Source organism: Siniperca chuatsi, linkage group LG12, assembly GCF_020085105.1.
Source record: "Siniperca chuatsi isolate FFG_IHB_CAS linkage group LG12, ASM2008510v1, whole genome shotgun sequence".
Classification (NCBI taxonomy): Eukaryota; Metazoa; Chordata; class Actinopteri; order Centrarchiformes; family Sinipercidae; genus Siniperca; species Siniperca chuatsi.
In genome coordinates, this window is record NC_058053.1 from 8,458,961 (window position 1) to 8,477,761 (window position 18,801).

Consider the following 18,801-nt stretch of genomic DNA (forward strand, 5'->3'; position numbering starts at 1 on the left):
CCTCGAGGTATGCTGAGATAAGGTAACATAACGTTGTGACCCTAGCGTTGTGACCCTGGCATTGTGAGCCAGGAGATATAGAAAAGAAATGGAAGGATGGATAGTCTTTCCTCAAGACTGCAAAAGCAAATGTAGATATTGTGCCTAGTACTGTTGCATCTTTTCCCTTGGATACTTTGTTGATAAAGTGCGTTGCTTTAGGTTTTGCTCATGGCTGCACATACAATAAGTCCACCTTTAATATCTTGTACTTTTCTTGTTAAATGCCTACTTTTTTTCTCTAGTTATTCCACACACTGATGATGTCATAAGGGTAATCTTAGTTTAGAATGCCTGTGTTACAAACTGGGGGTAAAGGCTTTAAAGGAAGAGGGTATTTAGGAGGCAATGAGGGTCTAATGAAAGGCACTACCCAGTTGCATTACAGGAAATGTAAGATCAAATCTTCAGGATATCTCGGCCTCTGCAGCATCAATTTTGACCATTCTTTTTTAATCTGTCTCTCACAAGTCCCCCAACTTCACGGAAACATAATACTAAATTGCTGGAGTAGCCAAAACTCCTAGCAAAAAAAGAATATAAAGAATATAGTAAATAAGACGGTTGTGGATTAGTATTTCAACCTGAAAAACAAAAGAGAGCTATGAAGAAGAGTTGGGTGCATAGTATAAACATTTAAGATAAGTTTAAAGTAAGTTATCTTAATGTCCTATTAATGTCATATTTAGTTTTACTGTATGTAAAATTGGTATACTGGGGCCCCATTGGCAGTTCCCAGCAGATTTCTGATATCCTATCTGATTGGTTTCTCTGTCACCTGTGATCTTTCAGTCTCCCTTTGTGAAACATATTTTAAATATAATAGATATAATATAACCTCTACATGGGTTGCTGTGGGCCATGTTGTATAATCTCCAGAAGGCAATTAATTATCACTTTGATTAATGTTGGCTCCATTTTATTTACAATGCCTGGAGAAAGAAGATCTTGCATATTCATCTAAGGAATTTGGCACAGCTCATTATCATGGATTATGTATTGATAGAAAGGGGAATTAGATCAGCTTTGCCCTGCAAACAGAAGACGGGAATGGAATGCATTCTGCCTTCTTAAATGATAGCCACGGCTGCAATAACCTGTGAAAAAACATCCTTTATATAGGATGATATGCACTGAACAAAGCCATTGAGGATTAAAATAAAAGCACAAGAAATTCATAGTGTAAAGCCAATAGTATTTTGATTTCATGTGAATATTTTGGGCATTATACAGAGGAATTTATTATCTTAAGAAAAAGGCAAGGTAATACATTGGTGCCACTCCTCCCTGCTCTGGCTCAGTCAGGGATATGTAATCACTGCATCTTCAGGGTCTGTGGGGAGGAGGGAAGGGAAGGCGGCCTTGGATTGCAATACCCAGAGACTAGAAGGAGGCACCGGTTTATCCGCTCAGCCGTGGGCCTCACAGGACTGGACAGCTGACGACAGTTATTCAGGGAGCCGGAAAAACAGCCTGCCTTCAGGAATGGCTGGAGAAAACCCAGCAAAATGGCAATTCAACAATTGTGTGCAGTACAAGCAGATGCTTACTGTTCAATAAAGAGTCAAACCTTTGCTATGTTATGGGGCTGAACAGCATCTTGTGTGGTGACAGTTAAAGTGGAAAGAGTAGGATAATCACATTCTTAGTTTGGGCATCATACTTGCAAGGACGTCTAAATGTCAAGTCTGTCTTGAGACATACAGATCTGCTGTTTATTGTGCATTTGAGATAAAGTGGGACAGCCATAATTCACTTTCTGTAAATATATTTTCTAGTATAATTGTATAAAAACTGTTGGTGTTAATGGCTGTCAGCATGCAGCTCTCTCCCTGTATTGATGCTACACGCTTGCAAACACTCTTAGAACTTAAATCCTTCACGAATCCTTCAGGAAAGGATTTCATGGACTTTTGGCTCATCTCAGTAGTGCTGCCATGAGGAGCTTTGTGAATCTGGTGGACGTGGAGACCAGTGAATCCTTTGATTGAATTGTCACTCCCAGAGGAAAAGACAATAAAAGGGGTCAGCAGCTGACTTCAAAAACATGGCCACAGAAGCTGTGTTTCATGGCTGTAGCTTGGCTCGACCCAATCAACACCGATGTTGATCTCAGTGTCCTCGAGTCAAGGGGGGAGAAGAACCGTTCAAAGACAGCTCTCCCTGGGGTTCTTACATTCATTCCTCTTTGTCGACAGGGGAGGCCATGTCTCCACCTGCCTTTCTCTAAAGTCACACCAAAATTAATACTACTATTTCTCCATGTTTGATGAATGTGTAAATAGTTAATTGTTTGCTAACATGTTTGCCATAACAATTTTACAAGGTGACAATATGTCAATATGTTGTTTAAGCTTGTTTTGCTGCCCACAAATGCCCATGCAGGAAGCAATATGCCCTACATCTAGCGAGGCAGACAGTAAGTGTGTAGAGGTCGGGTGGTGGATGGTCATGTATCGCATCAGACATAAATGCAGGAGACTGCAGTTTGTAACTGTAACCTTAGCAAAGTCTTTTCGTTACCTAATCTTTACCGTACCTTAACCTTAGTTTATTTGACATAACCATGATCTTTCCCTAACCTTATCCCACTGTTGTTGTCATGCACAGTTATTGTAGAAAGCATGAATTTTAATTGAGGATGTTCTTGTCTGGTGATAAGGGTAGTATATAACAGCTTTATGCTTGTTTGTCTGTATGTTGTTTTGGCTCTGCATGTAGGTACAGTGAGATCCTTTGACAAGCACACTTAGATTCCTCTAACCATACTCGACCAATAAACTTAATTCTAATTCTGCAGTGCATTTTGTAGATGTTAAACTCACATTGTCATTTAAACTTTTGGAAGTAGCTGACAAAGCCCCTTTGGAAACACTGCTTACAAGTGCAGAGCATAGTTCGATCTGTCTGTCTGTGATGAAGCTGCGGTAACTATTGTAAGTGTATTCCAGGCTGCCTATCAACATCCTGCAGGATATTTTATCTGGCAAGTCCCATATTGAAATAAATGTATCACAAATGTGTCTGGCTCCCGTGAGAATTGGCACCAGTAGGATGGAGGTTTAGGGGCTAATGTAGCATAGCACCTTGTTATTGAGCTGAAGGACACGGCCTTTAGCATTACGTTACACACACACACACAGACACACACACAACCCTTCTGTTGACTCATCAAAAAAAATAACTAAAACATGCTATTGTTACAAATGCAGCATGTTTACATTCAAGCATCACTTCTGCATAGTGTGAGAATTATTCACTGAAAGTGCTAGGCTCTTTGAACATCTATGAGACCGTTAAATCTGCATGATTCTGCTTTCACATTACTGTCTTCTGTTGATGATCTGCCCAAGTTATTAGAAAGCTCACAGGTTATGTTGTCACGCTATCTCTACAACGTTTAATGTGACTGTGTTACTGCAGCAGAGTTAATTGGATGTCATGTTTGGTTCCTCAGCCCTGCATCTGACGCCTGGATTTGATTTGAGATCAAATGCACCACATTGTCCTTTGTTATCAATGTATTTGACCTGCCACACATGTATCTTATTTGCAGGCACCGTAATCGGCTGGTTTTTTTTTTGCAGCAGGAAGCTTTGATATAAGACTTCTAATTTGCTGTTTTTCACCCTCTCCCTCCTTTACATTTGGAACAGAACTTATGTACACTTCCTCAGGCTTGTGCCATCTGTTTTACTGGTAGTTTCAGTAGGCGGGGAACAGACACAACAAATACTGTGTGTACTTGTGTGTCTGTGTGCTTGGAAACATGAATTCCCATGATGGCAATGTACAATGTACTTTTATGGCATACTTGTATTAAAGGAAAGTCATCCTCTTTGCCTTTAACATATCATTTGCTCATATTCAGTCCTCTTGCTACATTGCCCCTGTTTCTGCAGTTTAACACATTTCCGTATGTTTGCGCATTTGTCTAAGGTGAAACCATTAGTGTGAGAATGAATTTCGTAGCCTCAATCTTGCACCCACACCATGTCTCATCCATGTCAGAAGTAATGCACTGGGAGGAGCACATTACTGCTTTGTCTTTGCTCTCCCATCTCAACAGTTAAGCTGCCCTGACACATTCTCCCTTTTGTACCTCATTGTAGTATGAGTATTATACAGGACAGCTTCCTAGCTTGTCACCTGAAGAACCAAAGGAAAGAAACATATTTTAAAACTTGACATGCATGCTGTCATGGACCCAATGTGACATTTAAGTACTAAAGTCTACATTATCTCCCTGCTGCCACAGCAGAGAATATAGCATCACAGCAGTATGAGCTTTAACTCAGAGCAAATACAGTGACACATACTTACCATAACATCCAATGAGAATAATAGCCTGTAACATCACAATGATGAGTGCTGTTCATCTCACAGTTATACAGCCAGGACTTGACTCTTAATGAGCATGGATCACATTGACATTGCCCTTTATTTATTTATTAATTATAAAAAATGGGTAGTGTAATAGATAGTGAAAGGAATGAGCTAATGCCTTCTCTTATAGCCACTCTATAAACATGGTCATAGTCCAATGATTATTTCAAGGGAGCTGGGATAGTGCCAGAGGATATTTAGAGAAAAATGCACGTCCTCCTACTCACTGTGTGTATTTTACTCTAACCATGGTCCTCATTAAAGATGGCTTCAAGCTAAAAAAAAAAAAAAGACTTATTTACTCACTTATGATCAATTGATTTACACTATAGGCCAGGCACAATTTGGGCCCTGAAACTCATTATATAGTGTGGAATATAAATAAAGGCAAAGGTCAAAACTTTTTACTAAAACTATTAGAATTAAATGGAGGAACCCAATGCCAGCTCTCATTTGAAAGACATATTTTTAGTTCACAGTGGCATCCACTTACCATATCTAGACTATAACAACAAAACAACTAAACCAAGACAGCTTTCAGATTTCCACCTAAATTCATTAGTGATTATTACAGTAGAAATATGAAAGACAGCCTATTTACTTGTTACTGTTACCCACTTGTACACAGTATAGAAAGTACTGCAATTTATTATTGAATCACATGTCCTCCAAACTAAATGTTGTTTGTCATTGCTTTAGGAAATGACCCAAATGACCCATTTGTTATTTGGCACCTCTGTCTATAGCTATGGTTAGGCTAAAAAAATATCCTTGTATAAGGGGTCGCTTACAGTGACGAACCAACTGAGAATTATCATCTGACTATGCAAGAGCCAGATATTTCCCTCAGGACTTGGTAGAGACCAAAAACAGAGCTAAAAGGTTGCTCCATGTTGGCTAGATGTGTAAATAGGCAACTACATGCTAGCATGTTTGCCATAACAATTTTATAAGATGATAATGTTAATATTGTGTTTAAAACTTGTTCCGCTGTCCCCTAGTGCTGCTTTTAGGTTTTCAAGTTTGGTCTTAGTTAAAAGAAACATTAACAGTCGGGAGAAGATAGAATGCGGCCAGCAGTCTCTTGTGTTAAAGTCTGTTGAACGTTAACTTAGGTAAACCTTATAGGCATGTGAACAAATGACCAGTGTTATTATTTTTCTTCTCCATAAATTCTCCTTGTTACATGCAAAAATGCAATTTTAAGCTCAGCAGAAGCTAATATGAAGCTTCAGCAGTATGAGTTTTACACAACAAATCTTCCTGCATGATGGTCTGTACGCTACCGTATGTGCCTGTTTGAACATTTGCTGTATAGAATGTGTTGAAGAGCCATCAGCTTAGTGTGTGGATTGTGAATTTGCAATGCAATGCATGTTGTCATGAATTCAACTTGACATGATGGAAGAATGCCAGCATTAAATACTACACTGTACACTCCTAATGAGATCATTCTTCTCAGTGAATATTGGTTTTAGCCTCTCTGACTATGACTCTGAATATACTGTATGTATTATTCATTTGAATCTGGCCCCAGAACAATAAGATTGGAACATTTGCATAATGGTTTGTCACAAAAGTATCTCTATTGAGTAATTATGTTGCTGTTTTCCAAATAATGATAAACTGGCCTTTTTGCATTTTTTTTGTATGGTGTTTCTGAAGTGCAGCATTACTACATTGTCCTGAGGCTACTCAGTCCTTTCTGCAGACTGATGTATTGATTCTTTATTATACAGTAGAGCCCGGATGTCACAGATGCCAACACTCGGCTTCATTCCACTGAACAGTGGCGACATTTTTCCTCCCTTTCTAATAGATTTGATTGAATACTCAGCATAATTTACAGCAAATAATAAGATACGGCATACAGGAAATGAGCTGTCAGAGGAGCTCTGTGCATATTACTTTTATGTTTTTGCTCTCATTTACTGCACCCAGTGCATATAACATGTAGCGAGTAATATTGCATTTGCATTTCTGAGCTGGTTGATTTTGAGCGAAACCATGAATCATGCAGGAGCAAACTGCTCATTTTAAAATGTAAATGCAACAGAGTAGGGCTAAAATGTAAGGTATGACATCAGGACAAAAAGTCTAACAGGTCATTTCTGATATTAGAAGAAAAACTACATCTGTATGAATGCTGCCTTTTAGAGGGAATGCACACATAACTTGATGCAAATCAGACATTAATGGTAACAGACTATGCAATAACATATTGGTATATTCACTCAGTATTCTGAGTGAGAATCTGATAAGAAATGCTGACTAGAATCAGTGTGTACAGTGTGTCCCAATGCCGTGGGAGCATTATGTGAAATTAATTTCCTATCATAATACTGTAAATAGTATTTGTGTGACCAGTGGGTAACAGTTGTGCCTCAAGAGAAGATACTGCACTTTCTTAACAATATAATGTTGTTAGCTTCAGTTCTACTTTTTTTTTGGTTTTGTTAAACAGCAAACACTGTTGGGTAGTAATGCATCCTGCCCTCCCAGAATATTAAATGTTACTGAGTAACATGTGCAGTAATGCAGTTACTTTTTTTTAGTACTGGAAATATTCAAATGTGAAATTTACTATCATGTTACATTTACTGATCTATGTTATTTCGTCATTTTGGGGGGTCGCTTGGGACTTGTTCGCTGTGTTACAAGAAGTTGGATGGGAGGGTGAATTTCGTCACTATCTTGTCTAAGTGGAGAGACTGGTCAGGGACGTTAGCTTTTGAGCTTGAAATGGGGGAAAATGGCTGGCCTCTCCTGAAAGAAAAGGAATGCACCTTCCAGTAACTTCGAAGTTGTTTTATTAACATGGTGTGTCTTTTGATCTGGCTTGCTAGCCTCCGGTAGACACATTCAAGAATAACCTGGGGTGTTCAGATTTGGAGGGTGTGTAAACCTCTGCAACTTCACTGTGAGGAGTGCTGCATGCAGTCACTGGGGCTGGCTGATAAACCCACAATGTTGTTTTTTTATTTCCATGCATGTTAAATACAGAACATGTGACCTTTTTGGTGTGGACGCTTTTAATTTGTTGGAAGGTACCTGAATAAAATATAGTACTGTAATTTAAAGTATTGTAACTAACTACTGCTGTTCAGCTTTTAAGGTGATTGAGGGTGTTCACATTTATGTTAAAAGTTGTCAAAAATGTATAGGACAAGTAGCCAATGTAGTACAATACAGAAACACAATGATCCTTACTGACAGACAAGACAACCAAGGAAGTTTTTAGAACCAAACATTGAAATGTTCTTGATTAGCCAGGTCAGTTTGTCCTCAGTCCAAGTCAGCATGTGTTTCATGTGCTGAAGACCAGACTGAAGGTGTAAAGCTGCCGAAACAAGCAAGAACTGAACTGATGGCTGCAGTACAGGCCTGGCAGAGCATCACCAAATGCTGGCCACGCGTATCCACAGAGATGCAAAGGCATACACATTTTCCCACCAGGGACACCAGGGTTGTTCAGTTCATACTGTGCCATTGGCTGCTTTTCAAAATCAGAATCAGAAATACTTTATTGATCCCCGAGGGGAAACTCTTTAAAGCAGCTTCATGTGATTAGTTAGGAGTCAAATGATTGCTCATTGTCTTGTTGATGCTGAGAAAGGAGATAAGACCTATACATAGTCACCTTTGGCATCCACATCTTTCCCTAAGTGTATTGAAAATCATTTAATTCAACATTTAATCCTGTAGTCATACAGTAAGTTTGTTTCTTTCACTGAGTAAAAAATCTCAGTCGTTGGGGATTCTGACTTGTGGAAAATATTGCCTGTATGTCTGGGGTCAGACAGATACAGCAAAATAAGCTAGTACATAATTTCAAAAGCCAAGGATGTAAAGGTCACACAGGAAAATAATTATTTTAAAGAGCCCTCCGTGTTAAAACCACTGCACCTTTTAAAAGCAGAATATGCTGGGGAGAGCTGTATGTTTACTGCTGCAAAATGTGGCTGCGACATTACTAAACCCCACTCTTGTTTACCCCATTGCACTTTATCTGTGCACATTTTAGCAGTCCATTATGTTACCATGGAACAGTTGGAAGTCTCAGCCACATACTTTGGATGACGCATGTTGCTCATGACAAGTAGCAAGATAAGTAGTGCACCGCCACACATCCAGAATTTGTTTGCCTTTCATATATGAACACAGAGCTGGGTACAAACAGTCCATGTAATCAAATCAAGCTGAGATATTGAGAAAATGGCTCACCAGCAGTACTGTTACATGATAGTCATGAATATATCATCCCTTTCTATCAGTTATTCAAGTTAAGCCACAGCATCACAGAGCCCAGACATCTTACAACCCAATCGTCCTCAAGCTTTAAGCATGGCAACAATAATGACTTAACCACAGACCGGCAACATGCAAAGGTGAACTAAGAGTTAATTATTTCCATGAGTTCTTGATGCTTCATCTTGCATGAACACACACACACACACACATACACGCACAAATCGGCACACAAGCAGAATAGCTGAAATATTCATTATTTTTACACTTTATATTTATTCTTCCACACCAGTGGCATAGCTTATGAGCCCAGAGATTAATGTTATCAACATTGCACCACTTCTGACATCTTCTCTGTCATGGTTTGTTTTTATGAACTGCTCGTCCATGAATTTCATGAAAGTTAACACTACTGTAGCTACTAGTTACTAGTATGGTTAGGCCGACTGGATCGACTACTGAGCTCTCTGCCATTGTAACATTGTGATTCAACCACCCCACCCAAAAGAGCCTGTTACTGTTATAAAGCTATTATGGGAAGTCTACATTGGTGTTGCCTCAGGTCAGGCATCAAGATGCTACTTTGAACTTTAACCATAAATTCAGAAAATTAAATCATTATTTCTTAGGGATGTGATGAATCCCTGAACATAGAAGTTCAAGGAGCTTCCTCTGCTGATAGGTTCTCTGTTTGTTTCTTTTAGGAATTCATTATTCCATACAAATCTGCAGTGGCTCAGATTAACATGATTATCATAATGAACATAGCTGCTGAAATTCCCCTCTAGAAGCCTCTCATTTTACATTAAATAGAGGTATTAGTTTGGCCCAGCTAATTCCTTCTCATTCACTTCTCAAAAAGTAGGCAAATAGCAGCATGATTTTAATTAACATGTCCTAAAATCTAAGGTCTTGATAGCTGCCCCTACAGTCTGCAATGTTCATTAAACCCACAAAGCAAAAGTGTTGATATGTGAAATGTGATTCAGCATTCACCCTTCAAGCTGACCTGCTGTACCACAAAAGTCATGTCTTAGAATTCTTTGCTGCAAATTATGTTTTCGATATGATGCACATATTCATTACAGTTACAACACACATATGGGGTTGCTTGCAGCAGTGCCAGTAATATATGTGCAGTATTTAGACTACATGGGAATGTTTTATTTTAATTTATAGTTGTGTTATTATAAAATAGACATTAATAAATATTGATGCTGAACTTAAACGTTTCCCGCTTTACCTGAATAAGCACATCTTTATTTTTTTTTAGCTTACCAGGGGAACATCTGCCTTCCACTCAAGGTGTTATGATTAAACTGGTATTTAAGTGTGCTTGCCCATTTCATCTCTGGACATTATTCATTTATCAAACCATTACTGGGACTGTGCAGTTTTCATCTAAAATAATTGGAGATTTATACATCAAGAATTGCCTAATACTACAGCTGATCTGTTTTCAACATTTTTTCTTTTTATCTAACTTGCCTGTCTATCTCTATATCTGTCTGCACTGAGCCATTTGTATTTAAAACTTTGATTTAATAACAAACAGCTCTAGTTTGCACCAGTGAATGTGAGAGTGAAAGTGGGTAGAGGCACAGAGCAAAATGAATTTGCTGACTTTTAAACATCCGATTTCAAACAAAATCACCCAGTCAGTGCAACTCAGGATATTTGGGAAGTTTGAAACATTTTCAATTAAATGGATGTGCCCACAACTCAGTTAAAAAATCTAAAGTCACTGACATCTTAAGGCCTTTTTCATGAAAAACATTTTGCCACGTCAGAGTAGGAAGCACAGGAGTAAATAATAAAATTAATAATGGCTGAATTCCACTTAGCTGCTTCAGTTTCAGGGTCCTGGTATTGTGCCTGCTGTCTCACTGTCACGGTTTACTGGGACATAGAACAGAGCCATTGTTAGTGTTATTAGTGACACCTGTGCTTTTCCAACTATGAAAACTCAAACTGTCTGCTGCAAAAAAATGTCCATTCTTTAATGTTGACATGGATTACTTTAGAGGCACAGTTAGCAATTAAAGGCACTATGTGTAGGATTTGAAAATGTCTGACTTTGGTGCCAATTCATTGGTGATATAAAAAAGACATTGTGGTAGACAGCCGTGCAGGCTGATGCATCCCTCCCTCTCCGATCTGACCACTGAGACACTGAGACTGCACCAGTTTTCAATGTGATCTTAATTTTCTACAAACAAAAACCCATGCCATCAGAATAATTTCAAAGATGATATAAATATAATAATAATTATAGCTTTTATCTAAATATATATATAAACATATATATACAAATACACATTAAATATTTTGCAAATTGCACATCCCTTCACAAACTGTAATTTAAATAACAATCACATTGTATACATTTATTATTTTCTTTATAATATTTTTTTTATATTCTTTAATATCTTATTGTCAATTTAATATTTTATATTTGTTTATTTTATGATTCTTGACCTGCAGAACTTTATATTTCTTATATTTCTACTATTTCTTTCTACTGTTTATTGTTTTGTACCAAAATACCAAAGCAAATTCCTTTTTCAGGTTTTTTCAGGTCATCATCCCTAATGGCCTCTAGGGAGTTGTAATTACTTTTTGTTGATTTGTCAAATTTGTCCCAGCTAAAACTGAATATATTCTTGTACCATGACACTCCAGCTTTGGTCATACTGTGTGCACTATGGATTGCTTATGAGTATGTTATGTGAACGGATCAGGCACATACAGTATGCAGGAGGGTTTAAGCACCATTCAGCACCTTGGAATGAGAAGCTAAGGAGAGACAAGCTCAGCTGTCAGAGGATGTGTTACATGGCACAGTGTACTATCCTGTATATACGACTTTGAGCGATCATCCAACATAGTACAGTAGTTTGGGAATTGACAAAGGAATTCTGAGCACCTCAGCCGTTGAGACACCATCTGTGTACCCCTGCATGACAGATCAGAGCCACTGAATATTCATGCACCATTCCTCTCCTTATCACATTAGATTAGAACCCATGTGGCGAGAAAGCAAGGGGAGAGGCTGACAACACTGTTACTGTGTCAGAGACCTTTACAGCAGTGTGTTAAATAGCACATTTGCAAAATGGACATGTGTTATGGTGAGGCACTGGGTTGAATGTTCTGTGACAGTATGTCCCTCCTCTGTAGTGAGTGAAAATTCCCTGTGTATTTTGAAATGTATGACAGTACTAGGATCTAGCACTTATTTGAGTGTGATTCCAAATGTGTGAGATGTATGAAATGTTTCAGTTTCAAAAAAGAATTTTTTTCCTTTTAATTCTTATAACATGATTGCTGAGATAAAAGTCAAGCGTGTAAATGCAGCATACACACTTAGCCTGTTCAAGACCATTCTCGACATTTTTAAGATGGAATCCTCAGTGTATATCTATTTACTGATTGTGGGGAAATGATCATTTAGAAAGCAAGTTAAGTCTTTTTAATATGTATGATATATTGTATATATGTATGAAACATAGATATTTGTACACAAAGCCTGAAAGGAGCACAAATATCAAAAAGTCCATCCCGAAATGAGCTGGAAAAGAAATGAAGAGTGATGCTTTAAACACATTTTCGGAGCCCAGCAGATAAGGCTGCCAACTTGCTCATGTATGAAATATGAACTCTGAGAGACAAGGTCACTTATACGTGACTCACCTAAATATGGCATAAAAATAGTGTGAATCACTGGGGCTTGAAGAGAGAGCCAAGAAATAATTATTGAAGAACAAGATCTCCTGCTACTGTTTTTTAAAGCAATAAAAATGCTCGGGAGGAGAAACTAATATGAGTCATTATTTTGTAAATACAGACGGACACCTTGTCCTCATATCCCCTCTGTAAATCAGCAGGGGACGACAGCCCTCTTTGTAATAGCCACATTGATTGCGGCATCTCTTACCTTACAAAGTAGAAATGGATGCCGTGTATAAGTAACCACCCAGTCAAGATGTTCCACGTGGGTGATAAATCTCCTCATTAAGTGGCTGCAACGGCACCTTGGTAATTGATATCAATGTAGTTAAGGTGGCGATGTGACACATTTACAGTGCTGGTGCACTGGTCAGCTGTGTTTTATGTGCTCTTGTGGCTGCCACATGAATGAGGGTCACCTATGTGCCTCATGAATCCTTAAACAGCTGCTCTCCGCTGTTTGCCTGGCTGGCAGGGAGAGTCGGACAGTTTGTTATAGGACTCCACCAGTGCGGTTGCAAAGCAGTGTGGCAAACATCTGTTGTGTGTGTAAAGAGCAATGCTGTGTATAAATACATTTGCATATGCATAGGTTCTTCCACCTCCTATAAAAGAGGTCTTGAGGTATCAGCACTTTGAGAAGGCACTCAAAAAATACTGGAAAAATGTGTTTACCTACAAAAAATACAAATGATAATGACAATGAAATATGCATATGTATTTCACATATGGTCTCACACTGTTAGTGTGCAGAAAAAAACATTGTTAAAGCTCATTTGGCTTTGCAGTAAACTGATACAGTACATTAATAATGCTGAAATAAATGGAGATACAGTTTTTTGACTCTTTGTTTCTCTTCTTTAGGTGCACAGGAGGTGGTGATCAGATGTCCCCTCAATCACATACAGTGTATCGGGACAAAAAAATGTATTCATTTCAACAAACTCTGCAATGGGGCTAGAGACTGTGAAGATGGCTACGATGAAGGAGTTCACTGTCGAGGTAAGAGTTAATGATGCTTTCGTATGCTGATTCTTTTCACCGTTGGTTTAGAATACATATATTAATAAGTATTCTCATTATTATGTTAATTAATCAGATCGTGCTCATCTTATTTGGATTATTAAGATTGTGAAATTTATTTTACACATTAAATCTGTATTACATTTATAAAATATATAGCTGTGGAAAATGCTTCACTTTTATTCACTGTTAATTTGCATAAAATATTCATTATTCCAAACTTCTGTCAAGTAAATTTAAACTAAAGTGTGATTTTCGTTGATTATAGGAGAAATGATCATTTTCACATTCACTTAGATAAGCACTGCTTAGTCTACCCTTTGTAACACTTAAATTCAACTTTTAATGTTCTGTTCTTCTGTTACAATACCCACTGCAGGGGGTTGGGCTCATCACTCCTCAACCCCCAGGAATTCTGTCTAAAACGTTCAGCAGCCAATTTCACAATTTTAAAGCATGTGTAGATGAAAAGCCAAGACAATAATCATGGTCAATGATGAATAAGTATGGGTGATCAGCATAACTTGCCAACCTCCAGACATCATAGCCCAAATCGGTAGACCAAACCTAACTAGGGTATCTGAAGATCTTCCCCAAGGAATTTGTTAATTTCAGAGACAGTTTTTCTGCATTCTAGAGAATTTATGGCGTCATTTTGTTGCCGAAATGGGAGAACAGGGGAAGAGGGGGTAAAATATATGTGTGAATATGATTGAATTTTGTTTCACGTATATTGTTAACGGTTGCTATTGGTGATTTGATTTTCAAATTTGTAGTACTCACCTCAAGGGCGTCAGATTGGCTTAAAAGGGGATCTGGGGGTCTGGGGTCCTCCGCCAGAAAAAAAGGATTTGAATACCATTTTCTGCATTTCTACATGCTTTTATCATATTCTCAGCTACCTAAAAGCAACACATTATGATTAAGATTGCTATCATGCTTAGTTTAATAATTCTGTAAGTAAAGTGGTAAATACATATCAGAAAAGGCTGTCTTACTCTCTGCATGTTTAACCCAGAATCCTACTGAACATCACATGCTGTGGAATTCAATTATGGATGTAAGCTATACTTTGAAGAATGGGACTGGTAGATCTGTGGCACATTATTTATGGAACTATCAACAGATAATGTTCCATTTGCAAGTTCCATCACAACATATAAGAAATGAAATATAATCATGTGTGATTGTTGATAATATAAATGCTAATTCATGAAATGGTGGCTTGAGTTGGCACTTTGTAACTTTTGCGGTTAAACTGGTTGCCAAGGTTACTTCTCATCATCCTTCCTGTCAGACCAGACAAGAGACACAGTGGGACAGTAGCACCAGGTGTTGGGTTGTACACAAGTTTTTGTTGTTGCTTGCATTCTTAGCAACTATACCAAGCTGCTATGGGCACCTGGCTTTCTGTGATAAATCAGCGTCTGCCTCATAATTGTTGCAGTCTTGGCACAACATTGGCCCCTGTCGGGCAGAAACCACGACCTTTTTTGACCTGTAAGACAGTTAAAGTCATGCTGGGCTTTGTCTCTGTGTGAGTGTTAGGTGCAAGGATATGGTAGCCTCTGAGTCACAGCTGTGAAGAGTCCAACAGCCTGTTTGTTGGCACCGAGCAAAAAACTCTTGCTCCGGCCTTTCACTCTTCCCACTATTGCTTGAACTGATGAATTTACTTGGTAGATTGCCTGCGACCAGAGAATGGAATCAAATCAATATTGATTGAAGGGGCAAGATATTGTTACAATATGCAACATGTCTGTTTTGATTTAAAAATTACCATTTAAGTAGATCACATAAAAATGGATACACCTATGATAAATAAAGTGTCTATACAACCTTTCTTAGGGCTGCATGAAGGCCTGGTGTCCAGAGAAACTGTAATGTAACAGTAATAGCATACATTTGATATCCTGCTCTGACTACTTTCTAAATCTGCCGAATTGTTCCTGAGCTACAAAACGATCTTCAGGGTAAATATCTTAAGGTCTGGATAAGAGGTATGCAAATTGTGTTCATGTCAGGTCAGGTTCAATGAAAATGCAAAATGGCACCTGGGAGAAACGCTCAAGTCAAGTGGACCACGCAGGAAGTTTTTGTAGGCTAAGATATTTCCCATTCCTTGTGCCATAATGCAAAAGTGTATCAACAAAGACAGGAAAATGGCAGTTAATCCACTGATGGTGGAAGGACAAGGTAATAAAAATCTAAATTATCAGCTGCTATATCAGCTACCTAGTTCAACTTTATTAATGTCCATGGGAACAAGTCCTTCACATGAAAGTACAAAGTAGCCATCATGATAACACATTCATACTGCTTGCAACTTGTTAATTACTCTCTCTATTACAGATCCCCCAAAGGAAACCAATTAGACACTTTTCTAATATACTGCTTGCATACAATTAAACTATAATAGCAGTAAGCCTCACCTTGCTGTATCTTATGGGAAGCACTAATGAGTCATTGGCCACAGTCTCCCAGAGAAAGTCAAATAAATTTGGAAAGAAAGAAGATTTAAAAAAAAAATGGAATTCTGTTCTTATGAATGTGTCTTTATTTTGGAGACGATGCAAACATCCTCCAAAAGTAAATCAGTGCAACTTGCAACTCGAAAGTAAAGAAAGAAAGACTGGGTACAGAAAAATAATAAGGCTCTCATTGCACAAAACTTGATCCTTTTTTTCTTACTTTACAAGCCAATGTATTGAATATCTCAAAGACCCATGAGGTTAAAATAAATAAATAAATAATAAATATATATATATATATATATATATATATATATATATATATATATATATAATCTTTTTTGGCTCTTTTAAAATATAACATCTTATAATAATAATGGTCATACAATCTTATAATTATATTACTATTCATCAGAAATAGAATTCATGACTATGACATCTATAAATATATGGGGAAAGACCTGTATGTTACACTACTTATACATTTGGTCTTTTTCACTTGTGAATCGACAGCTTAAAATAGTTTTATAGACCATGGTTTCAAGACCTCCAATCTCCACTTAAAAAAAACTTTATTTTTCTCTCGAAATTAAAATGCAGTGAGTTAAATGAAGGATAGAGTCACACATGAATTACCAATAAATCCAGAAGCATGTATGCTCTCTTATGCATCAGCTTAATTTGGATGTACTGCTTTGTATTTTACATTTAAGATGTTTGTTCAAAGCATCAGGCTTAGAATGTCAGGAATTTTAAAGCCCACGACTACCAAACAGGAGATCTTCTGCATATTTCATTCTGTGTCTGTTTCTTTCGCAGTAAGGATAACTTTCTGTTTCACAAGCAGTGTTCACTATTAACGATAATTCTAAATTGGGCCTCAAAATCTGTGTAGAAAACATTAAAAATATTTCCAATGTAAATTGATTAATTGTTTTTATTGTTCAGTATGTACAGTGCATCCGGAAAGTATTCACAGTGCTTCACTTTTTCCACATTTTGTTATGTTACAGCCTTATCCCCAAATGGATTAAATTCATTATTTTCCTCAAAATTCTACATACAATACCTCATAATGACGCCGTGAAAGCAGTTTGTTTGAAATCTTTGCAAATTTATTAAAAATAAAAGCGGAAAAAATCACATGTACATAAGTATTCACAGCCTTTGCTCAATACTTTGTTGAAGCACCTTAGGCACCAATTACAGCCTCAAGTCTTTGAGTATGATGCTACAAGCTTGGCACGCCTGTTTTTGGGCAGTTTCTCCCATTCTTCTTTGCTGGACCTCTCAAGCTCCATCAGGTTTGATGGTGCACAGCCATTTTCAGATCTCTTCAGAGATGTTCAATCGAGTTCAAGTCCGGGCCACTTGAGGACATTCACAGAGTTGTCCCGTAGCCACTCTTTGTTATCTTGGCTGTGTGCTTAGGGTTGTTGTCCTGTTGGAAGATGAACCTTCGCCCCAGTCTGAGGTCCAGAGCACTCTGGAGCAGGTTTTCATCAAGGATGTCTCTGTACATTGCTGCATTCATCTTTCCCTCGATCCTGACTGGTCTCCCAGTTCCTGCCACTGAAAAACATCCCCACAGCATGATGCTGCCACCACCATGCTTCACTGTAGGGATGGTATTGGCCAGGTGATGAGCGGTGCCTGGTGTCCTCCAGACACGACGCTTGCCATTCAGGCCAAGGAGTTCAATCATTGTTTCATCAGACCAGAGAATTTTGTTTCTCATGGTCTCAGAGTCCTTCAGGTGCCTTTTGGCAAACTCCAGGCGGGCTGTCATGTGCCTTTTACTGAGGAGTGGCTTCCGTCTGGCCCCTCTACCATACAGGCCTGATTAGTGGAGTGCTGCAGAGATGGTTGTTCTTCTGGAAGGTTCTCCTCTCTCCACAGAGAAACGCTGGAGCTCTGTCAGAGTGACCATCGGGTTCTTGGACAACTCCCTGACTAAGACCCTTCTCCCCCGATCACTCAGTTTGGCCGGGTGGCCAGCTCTAGGAAGTGTCCTGATGGTTCCGAACTTCTTCCATTTAATGATGATGGAGACCACTGTGCTCATTGGGACCCTCAATGCTGCAGAAACTTTTCTGTACAATTCCCCTGATCTGTGCTTCAATACAATCCTGTCTCGGAGGTCTACAGACAATTCCTTGGACTTCATGGCTTGGTTTGTGCTCTGACATGCACTGTTAACTGTGGGACCGTATATAGACTGGTGTGTGCCTTTCCAAATCATGTCCAATCAACTGAATTTACCACAGGTCGACTCCAGTCAAGTTGGGGAAACATCTCAAGGATGATTGGTGGAAACAGGATGCACCTGAGCTCAATTTTGAGTGTCATGGCAAAGGCTGTGAATACTTATGTGATTTATTTAGTTTTTTTATTTTTAATAAATTTGCAAAGATTTCACGTTGTCATTATGAGGTATTGTTTGTAGAATTTTGAGGAAAATAATGAATTTAATCCATTTTGGAATGAGGCTGTAACATAACAAAATGTGGAAAAAGCGAAGCGCTGTAAAAACTTTCCGGATGCACTGTACATTGTCTGGCCTTTTAAATTACTGCTGTGGGTTCCACACTTCCTTAACATTGTGAACTGCATACAGCCACTTTTCTTGTCTATCTGATGTCATTTCACATATCGTTTGTCAATGAATGGGTAACATTCAACACCTGTGTTCTACAGTCCTTTGATCTAAGAATGTGTGATCTGAATGCTAACTGACTGCAGTCAGCTGCTTTGACTTCCTTGCCTAAAGCAGTAGAAAGATTGATTCTTTCTCAGGGAATAAATTAATCTTGTAGAAAATATGAAGTTGTTTTCTTTCTGCACATTTTTTGACTTCCTAAAGAGAACACATTACGTTCTCTGAGTTTATGTGGCTCCAACCTTC

At 38.3% G+C, this 18,801-nt stretch overlaps 1 protein-coding gene across 9 annotated transcripts in view; it reads left to right on the forward strand.

Moving 5' to 3' along the window:
• The window catches only part of lrp1bb (low density lipoprotein receptor-related protein 1Bb), a 239,958-nt gene that overhangs the window by 68,151 nt on the left and 153,006 nt on the right, over positions 1–18,801 (forward strand). For all 9 annotated transcript variants that reach the window (XM_044217323.1, XM_044217319.1, XM_044217320.1 and 6 more), the window contains one exon: positions 13,267–13,404. In XM_044217323.1, coding sequence (XP_044073258.1) covers positions 13,267–13,404 — 138 coding nt within the window. The remainder of the gene's footprint in view (positions 1–13,266; positions 13,405–18,801) is intronic.